The 25244-nt window shown below is 36.7% G+C and overlaps 3 protein-coding genes across 5 annotated transcripts in view; 1 reads left to right on the top strand and 2 right to left on the bottom strand.

The window, feature by feature from the left end:
• LOC130992114 (nucleolar complex-associated protein 2) overlaps window positions 1-25244 on the bottom strand; it is an 884658-nt gene that overhangs the window by 695515 nt on the left and 163899 nt on the right. The gene's annotated exons all lie outside the window — the stretch shown is intronic.
• On the bottom strand, window positions 6528-16015 carry LOC130993760 (uncharacterized). The gene is made up of 3 exons (XM_057918797.1): window positions 15987-16015; window positions 8036-8244; window positions 6528-7554 (listed from the first exon to the last, which is right to left on the bottom strand). Exons 1-3 carry the CDS (start codon window positions 16013-16015, stop codon window positions 7424-7426), a joined length of 369 nt encoding a protein of 122 aa, XP_057774780.1. The 3' UTR covers window positions 6528-7423.
• Window positions 16643-23448, top strand: LOC130992105 (probable LRR receptor-like serine/threonine-protein kinase At1g06840). 3 transcript variants are annotated; one of them, XM_057916602.1, is made up of 21 exons: window positions 16643-16966; window positions 17493-17654; window positions 17877-18027; window positions 18564-18635; window positions 18763-18834; window positions 19097-19240; window positions 19342-19413; window positions 19492-19563; window positions 19712-19786; window positions 19937-20005; window positions 20141-20209; window positions 20313-20384; window positions 20519-20605; window positions 20731-20799; window positions 20882-21381; window positions 21492-21650; window positions 21770-22053; window positions 22138-22189; window positions 22264-22514; window positions 22595-22729; window positions 22870-23448. In XM_057916602.1, exons 2-21 carry the CDS (start codon window positions 17534-17536, stop codon window positions 23212-23214), a joined length of 2871 nt encoding a protein of 956 aa, XP_057772585.1. In that variant the 5' UTR covers window positions 16643-16966; window positions 17493-17533; the 3' UTR covers window positions 23215-23448. The 3 variants fall into 3 exon arrangements, with proteins under 3 accessions (XP_057772585.1, XP_057772584.1, XP_057772586.1); XM_057916601.1 differs by having other exon boundaries at window positions 16686-17202; XM_057916603.1 differs by lacking the exon at window positions 16643-16966 and adding an exon at window positions 17190-17383.

The following is a 25244-nucleotide window of genomic DNA, read 5'->3' as shown; positions in this document are numbered from 1 at the left end:
ATGAATCAAATCAAGAAGCCAGTTTGGGAAATTCGATTCCAGATCCTTACATCATCACATGAAATAGTGAGAAAAATTACTTTTAATCATGCAATCCATGTCTATGATCCAACATCAAGTGCGAAATTACTTTTAATCATGCAACCCATGATTTACAAATCATTTGCATGTGTATATGAATTTAGTCATTTCATGTCATTTTCTAATTAAATACTAATGATAGGAGCCGTCTCTAGCTAGAGTTCTTAGCTCGCACACCATATCTCCTAAGTATGTCACACAAAATTAACGTATTTAATTTTATCACTCTACCCAATTAACATACAATATTTCATATTATAATTGATATAGATTGTGCAAATCTTGTATGAGACAGTTTCATGAGTTAAAATTCTTGAGATGTTATTTAGGTTGGGGTTTGAGCGTAGATCAAAAATACTATTGCATTGGTACCGACTAAAAGGAGCCATAAAATATATTTACTGCTACAATATATATCAAAAAATTGAAAGTCAGTTTATATATTTTTCTTACTTTGGGCCCATCTAGAAGGTCCGCACAAATCTGATTTGATTAAAAAAAAATTATAAGAAGCCCCCCTAGCTTCTTTGACCATTGACGCACTATAAAAAAAAGTTTTCATTAGTGACATAAGGTTTGATAGCTGTTATGTTTGTCACAAAAATTAATGATATCAACACTATCAAATGCTACTAATTTTTATGACACATATAATAGCTAACAGATCTCATGTCACTAGTAAAAACTTTTTTTTTATAGTGATGAGTGTCTTTATCTTTTGAGAGATTTGAAAATTTAACGAAAAACTCCAGTGTTTAATACAAGGGGAGAAGGCCCTTATGTTTTATTTGCATAAATGTCATAAACGAATAATTGTATCTAAGTGCAACTAAACATCAAAAAAATTATAAATATGCCATCAGATATGACTTTGGAATCTGAAATGACTAGAGCTAGCGAAGTTCATCTAGGCATAATTTTTTGGAGCCCAATCAAGTCCAAAAAATAATATTATAGTGTAATTCTATTGAATTGGATGATGTATCAGTTAAAGATATGAAATGTCATTATACAGATTTTGTCAAATAAGACGATCAGACACAAATTTTTCTAACTAATTTTTAATAAAATGTGATATAAAATAAAGAATCAGATTCAATATACTGAGTACATGCAATCATATTTATATATAACTATAAAATATAAAGTGTAGTTCAATTGATGAGACATTTCTATAATCAATATGCTGAAAGTTTAAATTGCCTAATAGTATGAGTGAAAGTATTAAGTGTATGTGTATGTGTGTGTGTGTGTGTGTGTGTGTGTGAGAGAGAGAGAGAGAGAGAGAGAGAGAGAGAGAGAGAGAGAGAGAGAGAGAGAGAGAGAGAGTGAGTGTAACTTTGATAAAACAAACTCACATGTCAGCTTTGCCAGCACGAAGATAAGGTTTTAAGTGAAAGCAACCTAGGAAACAAAACGAGATTATAGCTAAACACTAGTTGGCGTTGATTGTGATAAGTGGGCCTTAATTTGGTATATTGGGACCATTTCTATTTATAGGTGTGGTGGTAACAAAATTTAATTCATCTAGGTGGCCACACCTTCATTAATTTAATGGCCCTAGCACTTAGGCCTGTTTAGCGTCGACTTTTGTTTGTTTATGAGGCCCATTAATTCTTGATATTGTGTTTTTGAACATGCAAAAAGAAAACTCTTTTCTTGCACTTTGGAAATATATATTTTGCTTGTTTTACATTTGTAGGCAATTAAATTTGTCGTCGAATTAAATCGTGCCACGTATAAATTCATGAATTAAATATTCAATTATATTTTCTATTTTATTAAATGGGATTTTATTCCTAAATTAAATAGATATATAATTAATATTTAATATAAATGAATTAATGGGCTCATGGACACCTAAAGCCCTAAGGCCCATGCATGAAGGCTCAAAGCCCATAAAGCCCACAAAGCCCATCTCTAAAATCTATAAATAGAGGTGTTGGGGTGCTCATTATAACAACGTGAAGGAGTGGAAGATCGAAGAGCATAAAGAATTCTCTCTAGTATCACAAGTAGAAGAGGCGAAGAATTGGAGAGTTCAAGTATTCTTCCAAGTATTCAAGTATCTTGAAGAATTCTATCTAATGTTCAAGTCTCCTTCAAATCTTCAATCGTTTGAGCATTCAAATCTTCAAGTATACTTCAAAATCTTCAAGTATTCAAGTATCTTCAAATCTTCGAGTATTTCTTCAGATGTTCAAGTATTCCTGCGAACCTTTGAAGTGATCTTCAAGTATCCAAAGAAATCAAGTTCAAAAGCTTCAAGGCATTCTTACAAATTCTAAGAATGTTCTCAAATCAAATCAAGTTCAATGTTCAATCCAAAATCATGACTTAAGTCCTTTGGATTGGCGTCATCAAATCAAGTATTTCAAGAACCTTCGAACTTGTTCAAGAATCAAATAGAAGAAAAGAATCAGAGGATTAACTAGAGATTGCAACTCGCATAAATCTATCTTCAAATCTGTCAAATTATCTTTGTAACGCGTTTTTGTATTTTATCAAATTGAAATACAAAAATTTGTGTTTACAAATTTTGGCACGCCCAGTGGGACCTCTCTACCTCTCATCTCTACTCTTCACCAAAAATCTTGAACAATGTCAATTCAACCAAATACAACTGCTCCAACTTTATCTAAAGGTTCTTCGGAAGGCATCGGTATGATCACGCGGAGCAAAGCAAAATTGATGCAAGAGGTGTCCAAGTCGACCTCCCGCCTTCCATCTATACATGAAGAAGATGACAACTCTGAGAGAAGCTTCATGTTTCCCACTGAAAATTATCAACTCCTTGCAAGTGTCATGATGACAAACACTTCCACCATGGAGGAACAACTCTTGAACTTGACAAAGATGGTTGAAGCTCTAACCAAGCACATCCAAGAGCAAGATGCCCAGATTGCAAAGCTCAAAGGAGAAAAGGGAGAAAAAGGAGATTCAAGCCACGCCAACAATGATAGGGAAGGCGAAGAAAGCAAAGAAGATGGAAAGAATAACGATGAAGAAATCTCCAAAGACAAGCCAAAGAGTGATGGAAAAAAGCCCTCAGGAAATGACACTCTCTTCTCGTCTGGTGGCCTCATTCCCATCAACCAACTCAAAGAGTTCATCGAAGCAACAATGAAGAATAACTCCGGTGGAAGCTCCAAGTCATCATTGACCTACTCCAAGCCATATACTCGGCGGATCGACGACTTGAGGATGCCTCTTGGTTATCAGCCCCCCAAATTCCAACAATTTGATGGCCAAGGAAATCCGAGACAACATGTGGCTCATTTCATTGAAACATGCAACAACGCTGGTACTTATGGAGATCATTTGGTCAAACAGTTTGTTCGCTCATTGAAAGGTAATGCCTTTGATTGGTACACCGACTTAGAATCAAACTCAATTGATAGTTGGGAACAACTGGAGCATGAGTTCCTCAACCGCTTCTATAGCACTAGAAGAACTGTCAGCATGGTGGAGCTCACAAGTTCGCGTCAATTCAAAGAAGAGCCAGTCATTGATTACATCAACCGATGGAGAAACCTTTGTCTCAACTGCAAGGACCGATTGTCTGAATCATCTGCCATCGAAATGTGTATTCAATGGATGCATTGGGGCTTGCAATACATCTTGCGAGGAATCCAGCCAAGAACATTCGAGGAACTAGCCACTAGAGCTCATGATATGGAGTTGAGCATGATGGCAAGCGGGATCGAAGGACCACCAATCCAGGAGTCTAGCAAATTCAAGCCAGAATTCAAGAAAGGAGGAAAACCATATGACAAAGCACCAAAGAAGGAATCTATGGCGATTAAGGCAACTTCGGTGAAATTTCTAAAGAAAGAAGCTAATCAAGAAAGCAACCAGAACACTTCACGAGACAATCAGAACTCTTCCCGAGACATGGGGCAAAGAAGATCTACCTTGAAAGAAATGCAACAAAAGCAATACCCTTTCTTAGACTCTGATGTTTCAGGAATTTTTGATGATCTGCTCAAAGAAAAGCTTATCGAGTTGCCAGAAATGAAGCGACCAAATGAAGCAGGGAGGACAGATGATCCAAGTTACTGCAAATACCATCGTCTGGTTGGGCACCCCATACATGATTGCTTCATCTTTAAAGACAGGGTCATGCGTTTAGCTCGAGAAGGGAAAATATCTCTTGAAGAAGACGCTACTGCTGTAAATATGGTCTCCACCGACTTGAATGACATAATAGAAGGTATTGGAGCTCTGTATGATACATCCAATCAAGTAGATGAAGAACCTGAGCTAAATTTGGATGAAGATGATGATGCATTGGCAATCACATTCTCCAATGAAGACTTGCAGCTTGGATCTGAACCTCATAACAAGCCATTGTTCGTGAGTTGTTATACACAGGAGCAGAAAGTCAATCGAATTCTCATCGATGGAGGCTCAGCGGTCAATATTTTGCCACTAAGGACTTTGAAGCAATTGGGAATCCAAGTAGATGAGCTGTCAAAAAGTCGATTGATGATCCAAGGTTTCAATCATGAAGGGCAAAGAGCTCTTGGAACTATAAGGTTGCGATTGCTGATGCAGGACATGGATTCGACGGCGTTGCTTCATGTTATCGATGCCAAGACGTCCTACAATATGCTTCTGGGTCGACCATGGCTTCATGAAAATGGTGTTGTTCCTTCTACATTGCACCAATGCTTCAAGTACTATCAAAATGGCGCCGTAAGAAAAGTGGTTGGTGATCAAAAGCCGTTTACGGAAGCAGAATCACATTTTGCTGATGCTAAGTTCTATTTGGAAAGAACCAAAGTCTCAATGGTGAAAGATGATACATCACATGACGAGTTGAGATCTTGCCAGGAGAAAAGGAAGGAAGAATCTTTTCTAAAGATGGAAGGATTCACCATGCCTTTAACGAAGATTGATGCCAAGAAGCCAATTCTCCAACCATTTGAAGGGTTTGTCCGACCAAAGCAAAGTGGCGTCACAGAGCATAAAGATCTCTCAAACAAAGAACTCTCAAAGCACTTTGGTCCGAAGGCATATAAACTCCTCGTGAATGCTGGATACAATCCTCAAGAAAGCTCTATGTCAAGGTCTCATTTGGAAAAGACTGATAACGCAGGCCAAAACTCCAAAGCAGGTTTGGGATATACAGTGCAGAGTCCCGTTCGTATCGCCATCAAAAGAGCTGCCACTAACTATACTAGCACCCAACAAACCCTGGAATCTTCAAACATTCAAACGGTTTCTGTTTTCAAAATGATGGGTAGAAGAGAAGCTCAACGAGTATCTGTCTTTAAAAGACTTGGCAAAGGTACATCATGGAAACGAAGCAAGACAAAAGGGAGTGATGAATTGCACATAACAGAGAAATGGAGAAGTTTGATCACTCCTCGAATGAAGAGATACACCACTTTGATTATGTCATGTGGGAAAGAAATGAAAGCTCGAATGAAGACCACCATCTTCACACGAGATGCCATAGATCAAGAAGATAGAGAAAGTGTGGCTTTCTCTTACTACACTACTAATAGTGGCTAGTAATCCAGTTCCTCTTCCTCATACTACTCAAAGTCAAGTGCGCCGTGAAATTGCAAGTCTCGTTAGAAGTGGCGTTATCACAGCAGACGTCGCAGAAAATATAGCCTTCATACGCCAGAGAAATGAAAGCATAAAGAAGTGTTTTGATTGCAAAGATCATCGCCGAAAAGATGAAGACATTGTCACAGCAAACCATATCACCTCCTGCGAGAAAATGGTCGTTGGAGAAGAGAATTCGCACTTGAGCCCCAAAGAACTGGAAACTCTGGATGAAGAGAGACTAGAAGTCCAGCAAAAATTGGAATACTATCAAGCTCTTCCTTCAAGATCCTTCAACAAAGCAGTGCGAGCGCCCTCTTTTCAAATTGGAGACATGGCCCTCGCTGCAAGGAGGCCAATTGTTATCACTCTCAACGGAAAGTTCTTGAAGTACTACTATCCTTGAAGGGTGGTAGAAGTTGAAGCATGTATATATGTGTATAGTTATTTAAAAAAAAAAAAGCCAAAAAATAGAAAAACAGAAAGAAAAAAAAAATAGAAAAGCAGAAAAGCAAAAAAAATGAAAAGCAGAAAAGCCGAAAAGATGAGTCAGATGAGAAACCAGAAATGAAGAAAAACAACAAAATGAAGCGTATGAAGACAGCTCCTTGACGCACGAGCCTAAACTGCATGTTACTCCTGGCCCGCATGAGTATAAACTGTGCACGGCACCCAATCTCAAACACATGTTGATCATATGAACTACGTTTTGACTTGATCCCTTTCAAAAGGGTACGTAGGCAGCTTAGATAATTTCTAGGTTCAGTCATAAGTTGTGTTTGACTCTTTTCAATTTATATCATCAAGTTATGATTTAAGTTGATTATGTGAAGCCGAATATGTCTCAAATTGGGAAGAAAATCAAGCCATCAAAAGAAGCACAAGCATTTGGAGAAGATGTCAAAATATCCATCACAAACCAAATAAGAATCATCAAGAGAGAAATGATAGAAACTGCGGTTTGCACCAATACTAAGCAAATGGGTCTTGATCCTCCAAAGTTCTCTGAGCAGAGATCAAAAGTGACTCTGAAGTCTTCAAAATTCCGCAGCATTTCCTCATCAACATGTGCAACTTTATGTTTGTCAAAATCTCTTTTGAATTCTGGGATTGCACCTCGGACAATATGAAAGGAGGCACTATCTTGCTTGAAGGACAACGTCATCTCTGTCTTCCACCTCTCTATCATAGCAAGCACTTCCTTGATCAAAGCAATTCGGACGATGGCTTCATTCTCCTTGGCTTAAGCATCAAGAAGAAAATACTCAATCTTCTCGAGCCGTTGTGCATAATTCTCCCAACTTCGTGAGATGCCAAACATAACAACAACCTCACTCAAACCAGATTCAAACAATCCCAGGCCTGAGCGCACCCAAGACCTGTCAAAGAATTGAGTCATCTGGCATTGAGGTCGGCTATGCATCGACAAATTCACTTCTCTCCAAGCTAAAGTTGAATGCGCTCGTGGAGTTGAAACACATGTTCGCCAAACATAATAGAACACCATTGAGTCATCTAGCCTGCTCGAATGCGCGCAAAGAGAAAATGTAACCAGCAATCTTCAAAGGTTGGACTCACAATGGCCCAGATCCGAGCGCACCCGAAATCTGATTAAAAGCCAATTGAGCCACCTGAAGTGCAAAGTAAACATCACTCAAATAAAGTCTTAGATAGGCTGCTGTCAGATTTTTGGATGAACTCTCTGAGGATGGTCTTTAGTCGGGCTGATGGAGATGTCAAGACTGAAAGAAAGAAGACAATAGATTTCGAACTTTGCAAATACTCAAAGCATCTCGTTTGGGGCAAAATCTGCCATGAAGTTGGTTAATGAGACCACGCCCATCTTGAATACAGCGATGGAATAAAGCATCAGTCTTTTGAAGATCACCATCATTAAGTTCTTGCGGCCACCAACTACAAGAAAAAGAAAAGAAAAAAAATCAGACTTAGAAATTTACTTTTATTAATAAAAGGTGAATTCAAGATTTGGTAAAAAAAAAACCCATTTTTTTCCTTCTCTCCAAATTCTCTTGGGCTTGTTTGAATAATTGGTTGAGTAAAAAAAAGAATAGCCCAAAGAAAGGGCCCAAAAAATCTCACTCCTCAAAAATCCCTCTCCTAAATCCTAATCGCTGCTACTGCCCCCTTTCACAAAATCGCACACCCCTTCTTCTCCAACAAATCTGCCCGTCTCTCTCTCTCTAAAAAGAAATCCGCTCTCGCTCTCTCTCGGTTCACACAGGGACAGCCGCCGACCTTCTTCCCCGGTGGAAACAGCCGCCGGAGGGCCGCCTCCTCCGTTCCCCTCACCCTCTTCTCTATCTCTCTCACTCCGACTCAAACCAAAATCCACACCCAACCTCAGAACTCACGCTGAAAACAGGACACACTCAACTGGAGTTCACCGCCATCGGCTCCCTCTCCTGAGCTCCGACGAAGACGCAGCTACTAGCCGTGTCTTCGTCCCCCAATCTCTCTTGTTCCGATTCAGAACGACGAAAGAGCCACCACGACGCCGCCAAGAGCCCCCACGGCGCCGACCTCAAGGCCAAGAAGATGAAGAAATCGCTGTCCAAACCAACGCCTGCAACTCCGCCGCCACTGCTGCAAAGCCGAAGTCAAATACCGCCACCGCGCTTCAAGCCCGTTCCAGTAGCGGCCGCGCCCGCTAAAAGAAGCCAACGACTGTGCAAAACTGAAGGCGAGACTGCAGAGAAGTATACCTCGACGGAGCACAGCCTCGTCGTTGCCGATATGGCTCCTTCGCCGTCCCGAAACTCACGTTGTTTCACCACCAAACACCGTAACAAAACAAGCTCCGGCCTCTGCTTTCTCTCGACAGCAGCTAGGTTAGCGAAGGAAATGAGACAACAAATAAACTTCAGAGCATGTCATATATGATTCAAAAGCAATAAGAGGAATGTCGCAAACATGCTTACTCTGATTGAAGATCCCTTCGCTACTTAAGTTGCCGAACTCCTTGCGGCACCTCCGATTGCCTCTAACTCTCGCCTTCGATGCCTCTAGTGTCAAAACCCGAATCTTTCCTTTCGCCGGCGCCTTAGGAAAATAGCAACAAGCTAAGTTCTTGTCCTCCGATCACCTTCAACCCTCCGTCGGCACTCCGCGAGAACTAGAAGCAAGCCGAGCTTTGTTTTGAGAACTATAGCTATAGCTATCAAAAGATACTACAGCTATCAAATGAAAACTCTTAGAACAGGCTACTGTAGGCAGCCGAGAAAGAGGAAGCTGCGTTTGTTTTGAGATGCAATACATAGGGAGGGTCTACTCTATTTATAGAAAAAAAAAAAAAAAAATGCAGAAGCAAAACCAGAAGAAAAGAAAGAAATAAAAAAGGAAGAAGAAAAGAAATCCTAGCCGCCAGTGTGTACGAAGAAAAGGTGGAGTTCCAGCTGTTCTTTGCAATTTTCAGTGGGCTATGAACAACCCTTCAAAGCAGGCTGTCAAAGTTTCAAAAGGACTGCCTTTATTGTTGTTGAGTTGCATTTAATGCACTGAAAGATACACAACAAAAAAAAAGAGTAATGTTATTAAAAAATAAAGGTGTCGCCATCTGCTGTTGTTTTAAGGCAGGATGCCTCAAAAAAAAAAAAAAAAAAAAAATCAAAGAAATTCAAAAACTCCTAAATACGAGTATAAACTATTTAAAATTTCAAAATCAAATGAAGAACTCCTAAATACGAGTATAAACTATTTAAAATTTCAAAATCAAATGAAGAACTCCTAAATACGAGTATAAACTATTTACAAAATTCAAAGAAATTCAAAAACTCCTAATACGAGTATAAACTATTTAAATTTTCAAAATCAAATGAAGAACTCCTAAATACGAGTATAAACTATTTAAAATTTCAAAATCAAATGAAGAACTCCTAAATACGAGTATAAACTATTTACAAAATTCAAAGAAATTCAAAAACTCCTAAATACGAGTATAAACTATTTAAATTTTCAAAATCAAATGAAGAACTCCTAAATACGAGTATAAACTATTTACAAAATTCAAAGAAATTCAAAAAACTCCTAAATACGAGTATAAACTATTTAAAATTTCAAAATCAAATGAAGAACTCCTAAATACGAGTATAAACTATTTACAAAATTCAAAATCAAGAAACTCCGCGATAAGAGTTTAAACTATCAAGATATATTTCGAGACTTGTCTATTACCAAAGGCATTTCGTCTATAAACAAGTCTCGATGGGGCAATTTGTAGGCAATTAAATTTGTCGTCGAATTAAATCGTGCCACGTATAAATTCATGAATTAAATATTCAATTATATTTTCTATTTTATTAAATGGGATTTTATTCCTAAATTAAATAGATATATAATTAATATTTAATATAAATGAATTAATGTGCTCATGGACACCTAAAGCCCTAAGGCCCATGCATGAAGGCCCAAAGCCCATAAAGCCCACAAAGCCCATCTCTAAAATCTATAAATAGAGGTGTTGGGGTGCTCATTATAACAACGTGAAGGAGTGGAAGATCGAAGAGCATAAAGAATTCTCTCTAGTATCACAAGTAGAAGAGGCGAAGAATTGGAGAGTTCAAGTATTCTTCCAAGTATTCAAGTATCTTGAAGAATTCTATCTAATGTTCAAGTCTCCTTCAAATCTTCAATCGTTTGAGCATTCAAATCTTCAAGTATACTTCAAAATCTTCAAGTATTCAAGTATCTTCAAATCTTCGAGTATTTCTTCAAATGTTCAAGTATTCCTGCGAACCTTTGAAGTGATCTTCAAGTATCCAAAGAAATCAAGTTCAAAAGCTTCAAGGCATTCTTACAAATTCTAAGAATGTTCTCAAATCAAATCAAGTTCAATGTTCAATCCAAAATCATGACTTAAGTCCTTTGGATTGGCGTCATCAAATCAAGTATTTCAAGAACCTTCGAACTTGTTCAAGAATCAAATAGAAAAAAAGAATCAGAGGATTAACTAGAGATTGCAACTCGTATAAATCTATTTTCAAATCTATCAAATTATCTTTGTAACGCGTTTTTGTATTTTATCAAATTGAAATACAAAAATTTGTGTTTACAACATTCTATACACTAAATAATGAAAATGTGATGAGGTGTTACTTCTTAGAAGATAGTTACTTATGCTTTCAAAAGCTTACTTCATAGAACGTGGTATTTTTAGTTATAAAAGTGGCACTTTTTTTATTATACATTCTTAGTAATGAAAATGTTATTTCGGTTTGTCCCGTGAATCTTGAGATGATTTCGTACACGCTTGTACTGAATAATATTGCCATGGATTTTATTTATTTTAATTCTTATAAAGATCGGAGGAGAAGATATAAACATGCATGTTTTATGTTCCTCGGTTAATAAAGAACTATGAAAATTATATTTGAGATGATTTGTCTAACATTTATCTTATTACATTTTGTCAACTACCTAACAAGTAATAACAAAAATATTTGTCCAATGCTGAAAATTATTATGAGAAGAAACAATAATTCCATTTTGTCTCACTTTTAATACTCAATTGCAAGTATGATTATGATTATTTCAAGAGTTGGCATGGCATCTACTTTGAACGAGTAAATTTGGTTTATCCAACTTTTTACCTTACAATTGATTAAGTGCCACAGTTTTCTTCCTTGTTTTCATTTTTCCTTTTTGGCTTAAGCAGCAAAACCACGACTCAGTCCCAAAACTCTGCTTGTTTTCATTCCAGGCTATTATATACTCCCTCCGTTCCGCTTCAAATGACCTAAAAAAATTTAGTACAAAGATTAAAAAATATGTGAAAAAGGTGTAAAGTGGTGGTGGAACAACCCAAAAAACAGTATTAAATGTTCAATTTTATTTTTAAATTTAGGTTGAGTCATTTGAAGTGGGACAACCCAAAATAAAAATTGGGTCATTTGAAGTGGGACGGAGGGAGTAATAATCTTGCTAAAATAAAATTATTCAATAAGAACTCAACATCAATAACAATTTGAAACATTGAGGCATTTGACTCTTGTTATAGTGTGTAGAATTGTCTTTATCCATTAGGAGACCTTTTCCACAAGATGCAACCAATGATAAATTAGATGGTCAATTCTGTGGAAGGAAATTAGAGTTTGATAATCAAATCGAGTTGAATTGAATATATCATTGATTATCTTAAAATTTATTAAATTTTAGATACTGCATTTCAATATATTAGATTTTCGGTATGAGCTTTATATATAGTTTGATTCGTAAGCCATAGCTCGAATAATTGAAGCTTATAACATTTGTTTTCTTTTTAAATTTATCAAGTTAGAACTTTGAATTTTAACCGAAGTTTAAAAACTTTTACTATAATAAGTAGGCTTTGTGTTCTATTTGTCAGAGATGGGAACACTAAAAAAAACGTGTTGTTAATGACGGCAATTTCATTCTTAAATCGACGCAATTAGTCGTCAACAGGAGTTAATGATTGAATTAACGATGGAAAATTAGTGTCGAGATTTATTTAATCGCTGGCTTAAATTATCAGATACTCCCTTGGTTTACTAAAGAACTTTCGAAGAGGGAGTGACACAAATTTTAAGAAAAAAATTATTAAGTGTGAGAAGAGGTTATTGAGAGTGGTGAAAATATGTTATACTACTCTCTCCGTCCCATTAATAAAGACATAGGTCTTTTGGGCACGGAGATTAATGAGAGGTAGATTAGTTGTTAAAGTGTTGTGGCCCACCACTATTAGTGTAGTTGATTAGTTTTAATTTAGTGTATTTATTTATTTTTATTTAATGTTTTAGTTGAAATTCAACCCCCAATTCATACCTCCGACAACCACCACTGCCGCCTCCGACAACCACCACCGCCTCAGAAATTCAACCCCCAATTTATACCCAAAATCGACACTACCGCCGCCTACGAAAACCACCACCACCTCATAAATTCAACCCCCAAATCAAACCCAAAATCAAACCCAAAATCGAACCTGCAAAATCGAACCCAAAAATCGAATCGCGGCAAACCCTAGCCCCTAACCCAAAAATCGAATCATGGCAGACACAGAGTCTAGGGAGAGAGAGATGAGGGGAACCGAGAGGGGAAGAGAGAGGAGTCGGACAGAGAGAGATGCGAGGGGAAGAAGGAAGGCGATCGCGGCGCAGCCCCGGAGCCGCCGTCGGCCGGAGAAGGAGAAGCAGGCGGCGGCGGAGAAGGAGAAAAGAGGGGGAGGGGCGCCGCGCTGTTCGGCGGGGCTAGGGCTATGTCTCGGCCCTCTGCCCCCGTCAGTGTGTGCGCGAGCGATCGAAGGCTCACCGGAGGGGCGAGGGGCGTTCGGTGGTCGGAGAGGCGCGGAGTGCTCGGCGGTGGTCGGAGGCTCGCCGGAGAAGCTGGATTGAGAGAGAGAGATGAGAGAGTGAGAGAGGCGGAGAGGACGAAATTTGGCAGAAATAAGATTAGGGTTTTTTTGTCTCTTATTTATACCTTAATTAAGGTGCAATTAATTAGTGTATCTTATGCCCTAATTATTTTCTTTTTTGGAAATGTGTCTTTATTATTGGGACAGCCCAAAAATGAAAGTGTGTCTTTATTAGTGGGACGGAGGAAGTAATTAGTATTGAGAGTGATGAAAAGTGAAAAGTAAATGATGGGGTATAGTCGAAAAATAGTAAGAAGTTCTTTTGTAGACGTCCTAAAAAGGAAAAATAGAAAGTTGTTTCGTGGACAGATGGAGTATATTGTAGTATTGAATTGTCATGAAATTAATGAGGATTCATAAATTTTCACGTTATTATAAGGACATAAATTAACAATATATGGATGTTGAAACTTAAACAAAGGAGAAAAAAAAAAGCTTAGCCAGTCTCCGACTCTCCGTATTCGAATTCATTTTGTGCATTGTATGAAAAATGGATCAATTTTGAGCATAGATAATATTGAGATGAATAATCTCCAATCACATTCGCAGGCACCTACTTAAATCAAATTAATTAGTACTGTTTCAGTAACTCGATTTAGAATACCTTGGTGCTTAATCTTCCAATCATGATGCATCATTCTACCAAAAAGAAGAAGAAGCTCGAATTAACTTATTTTTCTATTTTTTAAGTTATTAGATCAAGTTTAAAAAAATATGAGTTGCATCAAGTCGAATCTGATTATTGAATATTGTATCTTTTTATACTTACGAGTTGGGCTGCACGCGCTCGAAACGATAGGCCTTGTTATTTGGTCAATTGGGCCTTTTCCAAGTCTACGCAAGGCCCAATGTTAGTAAGTAGGAGTACAATTTTTGGCTCATATATTATCATTTTTTTTTTCTCATTTTAATATTTATAGTTTGCTAGAATTGAAATAGTGATAAAAAAAACTGTAAAATAATGAATTGAAAATTTGAATGGTTCTCAGCTTTGCTTTGGTCATGCATGTTTTGATGCAATAAATCATTTGGTTTGTGAGTTCGTAATTTGAACTAAATCGCAGTGAATTTAAATCGGTTTGAAAATTTTGAATTTAGATTGAACTGAAAGTTTACATGGTTAATAACTAGACCAAGAGAAACGTGTTTCAATTATTGATTTTTTAATTAAATCAAGCCAAACTTATAAAATAAAGCAATAAACAGACAAACTGAATAGCACACTCCCTCATTACAATAAAATTTATCTAATAGTATCACCATTTTAGTAACATGGATCAAAAGATGTGTTATAGAATTTATTAGTACTTGCTTATATTCACACATATATTTATATTCTTTTGTTATATATAAAATATAACAAAAACTCTTATGCAACTGTCTGTATGATATGGGCACACACACTTAGTGTCATGTTACTATTAGAGTGTTTAATGGCACACTCGTGAGTGTTGTTAGAGTATGTGTGTCATCATCATATGAACATTTGTATGAGAGTCACTCTCTAAAAAATATAAGTTAATTTTGTAACATTTATTCATGTAACTAAATTTGCTACATCTGAAGCTATCATAAAATATTTTTATTACACACATGTATCTCTCTCCCTCTATCTATTACACACACACACAAAATTTTATCTTTAATTTATATTTAATTATTTATAAAATTACTTTTCTTTCAGTAATTAATTATAAATATATTTGTCATAAAAAATAATTAGACTTCCACTTGTCACAAAATAATTACATTTTTAAATATCACAAAATTAATTACACTTTCAAATACTATCACTAAACTTGGTAACATACTGTTAGAGCATTTTCATACTCTAATTAATTGTCATTGTGTAGACAATAAGTGTATCTAATAAACTGGATAGAACTGTTGCTTCATCAGTTGCTTCCGTTGTTGAGACACTCTGCTGTCTTTTACTTGCGGGATTTTGGAGATATGTTTGGAGATATACATGAGCCTTCTTATGGATATATATCTACCACTGCTGCGTTTGAAAGGGAGTTCTCATTCCTAGGGTTTCCTTTTTATGGGTCGCCTCCTAGAGCCTATAGCCTGCCAAGAGCCCAAACTTCTTCTAGGGTTTGGCTATATATTGGTGATGAAGAGATTTCGTTTTTGCTGCTGTTTCATCTGATATTCTACTTCATATTGAGAGTATTTTCGTGCTAGGGCAGAGAGCATACAATACGTGTGAGTGTGTTCTAGTTTGTGGCTTATTTCTTTTGTAAGCGCGGATCGTGGGTTTGTTCTTTTGTGTTTACGATTGCTCCAGCCTGTTGGAGTAAGTTTATTTGTTGGGTTTAAGCGTTGAATGTGTAGCATTCAAGCTTAGGGAGTGAGTTGTTAATTTGCTCTCAATTATTCATCTTGGTGGAGGTTTGGGAAGATATAGAGGCTAGGGAGAACGAGTCTTTGCGTGTAAGTTCTTTGTATATCTTATCATCACTAATGGATAATTTACCCCGGGCGTGGCCCCCCAGACGTAGGTGTGTTATCACCGAACTGGGTAATCATTGTTGGTGTTCTTGTGTTCTTCATATTTTCTACACGAGTTTCAGTTAGAGTCTCTCTGTGAGTTATAACTTCTGCACGAGTTGCTGCATCAGTCTCTCTGTCAGTTTTAACTTCTGTGTGTGCGAGTTTATATGTTTATGGATAGGCGAAACTTTCACATACTTTTATTTTTGTGACACGAATAATAATTACCCACCTAGATATCATAATATTATTTGATAATATTTATAAATATGATAATATATACTTCAAAAATTATGTCACTGCTAAAATATTTTATTACAGTATACTAGCATTAACCAATAATATAGTTTAACAGTCAAGTCCAAATTAATCACAAATATTGAATTATCCATCCATTTGAATTAAAAATAAATAAATATAAAACATTACAGAATTAGATTCACCATTACCCACGAAGACAAACCTGCCCTTCATATCAATATTTGGATCCATTTAATAGGTTTATTATGTAAAGTATCATATTCTTTGCTTTTAATCATTGGGCTTGAAAACATTTATGAACTTATTGACTTTCAAAATCGTCGTCGTTCTTGTAGCCAATAGACACGATTGCCAGTTATAATATAACAAGAGTTGGTAAAAAATAATTGGATGTTGTCCCTTATTAAGAATATATTTGACAAATAAGCATATCATTTATTCATCACGAATTATACGTCTTAATTAATTTATCAAAAAAATATATTTATATACGCAGTATGATGGATGGTTTAAATCTACTTAGTCATAAACCTTATTATTAGTAATTTGTTACACGCCAACATTTAGACTGGTATAACATTTATTAGTCCCATTTGGTTAGTTTGATGTCACATTGACTAGGCTAAGGGGATAAAGTAAGACCTAATACTATATGCTATGCTTTAATAAAAAGACTGCTATAATTTAAGAAGAAAACACTCAAGTCTCAGGTATAAGGATATTACATTACTCTTTAATTTTTTTTTCACCATTTTTTGCTCGTAATACATAAAAATTGTATCTTGAGAAAGTTTGGTCTTATTAATTTGATTATATCATCATTAAATATTGAGAAATAAAATACGAAAAAATCGACATTCAAACCACTTCTTCCCACCGAAGTGTAGTTTCCACTTCTGGAAAATATTGAAGAACATACTCTTTCAACATTCTCAATTCTTGCTGCCAAATTTGATATGTACAGATTAGCTAGCTGTGAGAAAATTGCTCAAACCAATAATCTTAATGTGAACTGGGAAGATTCCATTATTTCTCTCTCTCAAATTTCAATAATCATTGATCGCACAGTGCAATTAGAAGTTGAAGAAAGGGCAGTTGAACAACTACTCCTCATCAAAAGTCAATAAAGCCAATCCCCATTAATCCCAATAAAATATACCATCAGCCAGCAAGGAAATTTTGGTCTGTGTTTCTCTCTATACAATTCAATATTTTACTGTTGAATACGAAAAAGATGGCTGCTGCTCTCATCCTCATCACTATCACCAACAATTTTCATCTATCTAGCTACCCATCAATGGAGAATAGGTCAATCCGCCCGTGTTTCCTGCCCTCTTTCTCTCTCTCTCTCTCTACATTTCAAACCCCTTTTCCCTGCTTGCAAGACACACCTGCAGCAACTCCCGTTATGTATTCTCGTACGTATTTTTCATGTGTAGAAAAAATTCGCTCTCTCTTGTCTTTTATTTGAAGTCCTTAGTTTATTTTTGTTGTATATATTGGTGTTTAGTTTTCTGTCCTTTGCTATGTAATTATTTGATTATGTTTGATCTTTGAGTTTTTGTCTTGAAATGTTACTTCTTTCATCTTTCAGTTCAGGTATCTAAATTCCTATGCTTACTGCTTTTTAATTTTGAGTGTCTTGGTGAATATTATTGAGAGGTGGGATTGAGTTACAAGTATTGATTTTATTGTATAATTGTTTCAGGTGGGAGCTAGGTCTTTAGAGATATAGATAATATTCAGAAAATGGTGATTTTCGGGGTGTCCCAGCTGAGTGCTTCGAATCTTAGATTGATTCTGGTTATGTGTTTATGCTGGTGTCTGTTGGTTACTGGTGCTGATAGCCAACGCACAGATCCAAATGAAGGTTTGTTGTTCTTGTTCAACATCTCTATGTATATTTTTCATTGTGACGAGGGAAATCTGCAGCTGCTACCTTTGAACATCACTCTAATTATAGCCTTAACATGGAATGCCCTATGATGGAGTAAAATTATGTGATGCTGTCTAGCTTGAGTTTTTCCTTATCCATTTATCAAGTATTTTTACAGTTGGGATTATGATGGACTGCTATTAATGGTGTGTGCAGTGAATGCATTGAGAGCTATCAAGAGAAGTTTGAGTGATCCTTTCAATAATCTTGTCCGGTGGGACAGGGGGGATCCGTGCATTTTGAATTGGACGGGGATTATCTGCTATAACACAACGCTTCGTGATGGTCAATTTCATGTTAGCGAAGTGTATGATCTCGTTCCCTTTGGACTTCGCTAGACTTATTATTCTAGTTATGGGTTGTAAAAGTAGGTCTTGAAACAGATTTGATGCCTATTTTGTATTTAGTTACGGATGTAGTGTTTCTTTTCAATATGGTTTACACTGGCATGGCATGCTTCTTTCAGTATTTAAAGATATTCGAGACAAAATAACTTTCTTGATCTACATAGATATGGTGTATCATATATTGTGTTACAAAATTTGGTAAGAATTAACAGCTGCTATATTTATATTAGAGACAACAAAACATCGCTTCAATTTGTAGTTTTAGGTCGTTGTAGATTACAAAATTCACAAACTGGGACCTTAGTGTTTCCTGAAGTTCAGTATAAGGTTGCCAACTTGCCATTCATTCTGTTTTCTTTTATTTTTCTCGGTTGGCTTGCCCCAAAGGGGGTGGGGGGGTGTCGAACGCCACTTCTTAACTTGCTCGCATTTTCTTGAACATATTATTTGCAAGTTATATACTAAATGATGCCTTCTCTATTTACTTTCTCAACAGGTTGTTTATGGGTAGGAACCTGACAGGAACTTTATCTCCGGAACTTGGCCGTTTATCTTATTTAAAGATATTGTGAGTAATATATATCATATTCGAATCCTAGTAAATGCGTTTGAGCCTGTTTGCCTTGCTGGATAATTTGTTCTGTCTCAATGGCTTTGTCCCCTTTATAACCTATTCCCTGTTATTGTTTTGGCAGGGATTTTATGTGGAACAATATTACTGGGACTATACCAAAGGAAATCGGCAACATTACAACGCTAGAATTGCTGTGAGTTGAAAAGCTGCAACAGTCTCAATATTTGATATGTTAATTTGCACTCTGTAGTGTTTGAAAAATTGTTGTGGATTGACAAAAGCGCACGAAAGAGAGAAGATAAGAGCGAGTGCTCAACCATATTGAAAAGTGCACCATATAGCATCAAGAAATCGTCTCTTTATACTATTTAATGTTCTAATAGTTGAACTTTTTGGTTGACAAGTTGCATCTGATTCTGCATAGCTTACCCGTACTTTCTTTTGTTTGATCACAGGCTTCTAAATGGAAATCAACTAACGGGTTCCTTGCCGGAGGAGCTTGGCAATCTCGTGAACTTGGACAGGATACAAATCGACCAGAACTTCATATCCGGACCAATACCCTCGTCATTCGCTAACTTGGACAAAGCAAAACACTTGTAAGTGTTCTTTCTTTCTATTCGGTTCTGATATATCAAAACTAATGCAGTTTTTGGCCTTATCATTAGCCATCTAATTCATTGTTTCTACTGTGAACCAGCCACATGAACAATAATTCACTCAGTGGCCAGATACCGCCAGTGCTTTCTCGACTTCCTAATCTCGTTCATCTGTGAGTTGGACATTCTTACTTTCCCTTCCATGGCATTTTGAACGTACGAGTTTAATTACTCACATAACGTTACTGCAGGTTGCTTGACAATAACAACTTATCCGGACCTCTTCCACCAGAACTGTCTCAAATGCCAAATTTACTTATACTGTATGTAAATAATTTTCCTCATTCAATATATTTCTTCTATTTGGTGCTTTCTTTTTCTTGTTTCATTCTGCAGAAAATTTTGATCTAGAAAAATCGGGCTTTTTGCAATCAACACCTCTTACTTAATATATTTCTTTTCTGTTTCCAGCCAGCTCGATAACAACAACTTTGGTGGGAGTACAATACCATCTTCGTATGGGAACATATCTACGCTCTTGAAGTTGTAAGAAAATTCAGACTTCTTCTTCTTCTTCTTTAAATGCTTTATTCTTTCCAATCAGCAGAATATTGAGGTTCGAGCAAGAGAATTAATATTTTCTGGATCGTTTCGTGAGATTATGTTCATAATGGTTTGGTTTGTTTGGATCATCAGGAGTCTCAGGAACTGCAGTTTACGAGGAACGCTACCTGATTGGAGCAATTCTCTGAACCTTGCTTACTTGTTAGTCGGCATCCTTTTTCTTGGTGGCCTTTATCATATCAAGAATTTTCGTTGTCATGAGAGGATTAGTATGCTCATCTTTTGTTCTATTTTTTTGCCTTTTTGTGTGAGATAATTGGGATATCATCGTTTCAGAGATTTGAGCTTGAACCAGCTTACGGGACCCATACCAGCTGGTGCACTCTCAAGAAATATCACAACTATGTGAGCAACCAGTCTCAACTTTGTTATAATGGTTTTGACATTTTATCTACCCGAGAGTATGGTTTTCACTTCTCTAACCTTAATGCCATATTCTACCCTGCAGTGATCTGTCAAGCAACGGTCTGACTGGAACTATTCCTGGTAGCTTTTCGGGGCTCCCGCTTTTGCAAAAACTGTGAGCATTCATCATCTTTAAACAAATACTGTGTCCTTACTAGAATTTATATGTGATGAGTTTCAATTTGATTTCTTGATTTACACTTCCCACAATGAGTCAGTTAAGTAAATCCGACTCTATTCGCCTTGCAGGTCTGTTGCGAACAATTCCATGAATGGTTCTATTCCATCAGGCATCTGGCAAAATAGGACTTTGAATTCAACTGAGAAAGTCCTTCTGTAAGCCTTAAAACAAGAAAAAACAAACATATCCTCGCTTCCTTTATTCAAAATATATTCTCAATTGAAAAACGCAATCTTATTACAGTAACTGTGTTAATGAGTGCCCTCAATGAACTTTGCAGGGATTTCGGGTTCAATTCATTCTCAATTATTAGTGGCAGCCTTCCTTCCCATACCAATATCACCATTGGGTTCGTCGTTTTGTCCATGAAACTCTTTTCATTCTTGATCATTTTCTTGAGCATTTCAACAATTTTCCTCCCTCGTTTTCAGGCTTGAAGGAAATCCGGTGTGCTTAACAAGTAACAGTCTAATTCAGGAATGTGGGCCTCATGATGAAGATTTCAACAATATCTCAAATACTACAAATTTCTATGGTTGTCCTCCTCTGTCATGCCCAGATGGTTACGAGTATGCCCCTCCATCTCCAACTGCACGATGCATTTGCATGGCCCCCGTGTTTGTTGGATATCGGTTGAAGAGTCCAGGATTCTCGGATTTCCTTCCATATGTGGATTCTTTCAAGGAGTACCTCAGCTCTGGTCTTGAAATGAACCTCTCTCAGCTTGAGATTCAGTCAGCGGAATGGCAAGAGGGGCCTCGTATCAAAATGGACCTGAAGATATTTCCGTCCAATGTTACTAGCAAGTTATTCAATAGGAGCGAGGTTTTATGGATTCGTGAAATGTTCAGTGGATGGAGAATACGCGATAGCCAAGTGTTTGGACCTTATGAATTTCTCAGTTTCACACTCCCATCACCTTATGATGAAGGTGCGTTCCAATTCGCAGTCTTTGTTTAAATATAGGAAAAGGTTATAACATGAACCACATAACCACCTCTGTTTATAGGAAACAGCACTTGATTTTTTGTTATATTGCAGAATTCCTCAACAATAAGTCGTCTGGTTTAAGCAAGGGAGCGTTGGCTGGCGTAATATTGGGAACGATAGCTGGATCAGTCACGCTGTCTGCTATTGTTTCGCTCCTTATCTTGAGACGGCACACCAAAAAACAGCACAAATCCTCGAGGCGACGTCCATGTTAGTACCTTACGATTTCTTAGAATTTCCTTACGAATTTCCAATTGTATGCTCGTTCTTGGCTCTTGAAGTAGAAGTTATTTCACTAATTTTAAATTCACCTCTACACTATGTTCCAGCAACGAGGATCTCCATCAGAATTGATGGTGTGAAGGATTTCACTTACAGTGAACTGGCGCTGGCAACAAATGATTTTAATGAGTCGACCGTGGTTGGGTCAGGAGGCTACGGTAAAGTTCACAGAGGCGTTCTAGCCAACGGGACCATTGTGGCCATAAAACGGGCTCAAGAGGGATCGTTGCAGGGAGAGAAGGAGTTTCTTACAGAAATAGAACTATTGTCAAGGTTGCACCATAGGAACTTGGTGTCCTTGACCGGATATTGTGATGAAGAAGGCGAACAGGTACGTCGTTTCACATGTTCAAGACTACATGTTTGCTAAAATTTTGAGTCATGTTTGAATTTTATGATGTTTTTTATATTGCAGATGCTGGTTTACGAGTTCATGCCTAACGGTACTCTGAGGGATCACCTATCGAGTAAGTTTTCAAAACCATCTCTCTCTCGCTCTCGCTCTCTCGTTCTAAGACAAGTATGTACCTTGGTAATGTAGGCAAGGCCAAAGTGCCACTGACTTTTGCAAGGAGGGTAAAAATTGCGATGGGGTCAGCGAGAGGCATCCTTTACCTTCATACAGAGGCCAATCCGCCCATATTTCATCGCGATATCAAGGCCACAAACATATTACTCGACCCCACATTTACTGCAAAGGTCGCTGACTTTGGACTGTCACGTCTAGCTCCACTTCCTGAGCTCGAAGGAGGCGTGCCCTCTTATGTATCAACAGTGGTCAAAGGGACACCAGTGAGCATTTTCATGCCTTCATAATTTCATTCTTCTAAAAAAATGTAAAAATTTATCTGATAGAAACCTGTTTCTTGCAGGGATACCTCGACCCGGAGTACTTCCTCACGCATAAGCTGACAGACAAGAGCGACGTTTATAGCCTTGGAGTCGTGTTTCTGGAGATGCTGACGGGGATGCACCCGATCTCACATGGCAAAAACATCGTTCGTGAGGTATTTTTGTCATAAATCTCGTGTCGTGCATGCCTTTCTTTGTTCGTGGTTCGATAATTTGGTGTCCTAGGCCTATCCATCCCGAACTTGTTGGTTAAACTCGACCTACTACTAAAATGCTGCATGATCTGCTCGTCCAGGTAAACATTGCGTATCGATCGGGTATGATCTTTTCCATCATCGACGAGCGGATGGGATCGTACCCTTCCGAGTGCGTCGAGAAGTTCGTAAATTTGGCTCTCAAATGCTGCCAAGAAGAGACCGATTCACGGCCTTCGATGGCTGAAGTGTATAGAGAACTCGAAAACATATGGCTTATGATGCCGGAGTCCGACACCACCATCTCGGAATCCTTAACCAGCGACTCCGGGAAACTCGCGACGACCCCGACCTCCTCGTCGTCGACGAGGAACCCGTACGTTTCGCAAGACGTCTCCGGCAGCGACCTTCTAAGCGGAGTTGTTCCCACCATCGCACCAAGATGATGGTTCTTGATTTCGTTTTGTATAGTCATTACTTTCTTTCTTTTTACGATGGGTAGACCTCGCTCCCACCAACTATTATTACATTTGTACAATGTTTGCGATTTAGAGAGTTTTAGGATTTGTTTTGTTTCTTAGTTAGGTTTGTTTCCTTAGGATTTGATAAAGGAAAGGATACACATTTTGCCTTGGTGTAGAAAGAGTTATTAATTTAATAATTTCCTTCAATTTGATTCATCATTTGTTGACATTTCAATGCATGACACTAGCTAGTGATATTTTAATGTTTGCATTTGTACCATATATCCACTTGGTTGATCTTCAATACCTTTTTAGTGATATTTGGTATTTTAATACATATCACACATAACATTAGAATGTACGTACCACTTGATTAGTAGGAGTATTCATCTATTACAAATATTCAATTCCAACAATTTAATTATTAATATTAATGTAAAGATCATGATTGTGTGCAATGCAAACACTTTATGCTAGTATAATAAAAGCACTCATCGTGATATATATCAGAGTAAAAAAAAACCTTAATGAAATTGTTTCTTTTTACTTATTTTTAGATTTTTAGAGGCTAGGATATCTTAGTAAACAATATTGCGATTTTTTTTTTAATATCTGTGAAACATATATTTGGGAACACAGCTGTAATTCAATTAGCAAATTCCTATTTTAAATGTTGGGATAACTGAAAAAACTGGTAAAATTTATTATCTTCTTAATTTATTTAAGAGTGTAAAATTATTTAACAGAAAATAATAAATTTTAAGACATATATATATATATATATATATATATATATATAATAAGTAACTAATAGTACATGATTTGACTCGTCTCGTTCATCCATGTATCAGTATAGTGTTATAGTATTATATATAGATTCTATAAAAATTAACAATACATATATCTGCCTGTTATTACATCGTAAAAATACATCATATACTCCAAGAAAAACAAGAACTTTTCTTAGTTGTACTTTGATTATCGATCCACACAATAAACTCAACTTTTTTATTAGTACTTCAAAACTCAGAGAGAATCCCCTACTTTTTTTTCACAGTCACCCCCACGTTTATGGAGTTTGTTAATGGCTTTGTCTCCGCAAAAAATAATAAAAGTTAATTAAATAAAAAGGCTTCGACTTTCAAGAAATTTATTTATAATAAACGTAATGTAAGTGAAATTTTGCAGCTGATTGGTCGAATATGCGGCAAATGAACTAATCTCGTGTATTTTTTTTGTCATATTCATTTGGAATTGCAAATTAAATCTTAATTCTTCAACCATTTCGTAATTTTGAGTCTTTGACACACTGTCTCTTTAATTAAAACAATTAATAAACTTTCGATGCTATCTCAAAAATGTAAAATGACTAGTTAATTTGTAGTCAATTAATCCTCTTTATTTTTATTTTTTGTTTTTATACTCACAACCACGATATGCTTGCGCCTTAACTAACGAAGCCCATTTTAACCTGACAAGTTTCATTTGTTTATGTTTTATATACAAATTAATTACAGTCGTTATCTATAATTAAAAATGATTTATTAGTAAATTTTTTAATAAAATAAATAGATATAGGGACCCTGCATGTTGTCCCGAGAGTGATATTGGCCGGCTCTTAACATTCATTTCAATCATAGTTCATATATAACTATTATTATAGGATATCCACATCATATTAAAGAAAGGGGTCTAGATTAATGAGTGAAAAAAATGCAAATGTAACAAATTTAACAAGAAGTGCTTGAAAAGTTTGAACTAGCAAGAGATAGAGCCTGCTACGACCAAATTATATCGTTATAAAACTATAAATTAGCATTGGAATGTGGAGAAGTTTTTGAATTGTTAATTAAAGGGTTTAGACCACCACTAGTAGATCAGCCCACATTCAATGAAGAATAGTTAAAATAGTCACAGATAATTTGATTAATTAATTAAGCTTCAAGTTCCAATACAAAATAGGTGGTTTAGCCTTAATCCGGAGTTTATGAAATACGCTACACTTTAAATGC

The sequence above is a fragment of the Salvia miltiorrhiza genome, chromosome 7 (genome assembly GCF_028751815.1).
Source record: "Salvia miltiorrhiza cultivar Shanhuang (shh) chromosome 7, IMPLAD_Smil_shh, whole genome shotgun sequence".
NCBI classification, from domain to species: Eukaryota; Viridiplantae; Streptophyta; class Magnoliopsida; order Lamiales; family Lamiaceae; genus Salvia; species Salvia miltiorrhiza.
This window is presented reverse-complemented; position numbering and strand designations above follow the sequence as displayed.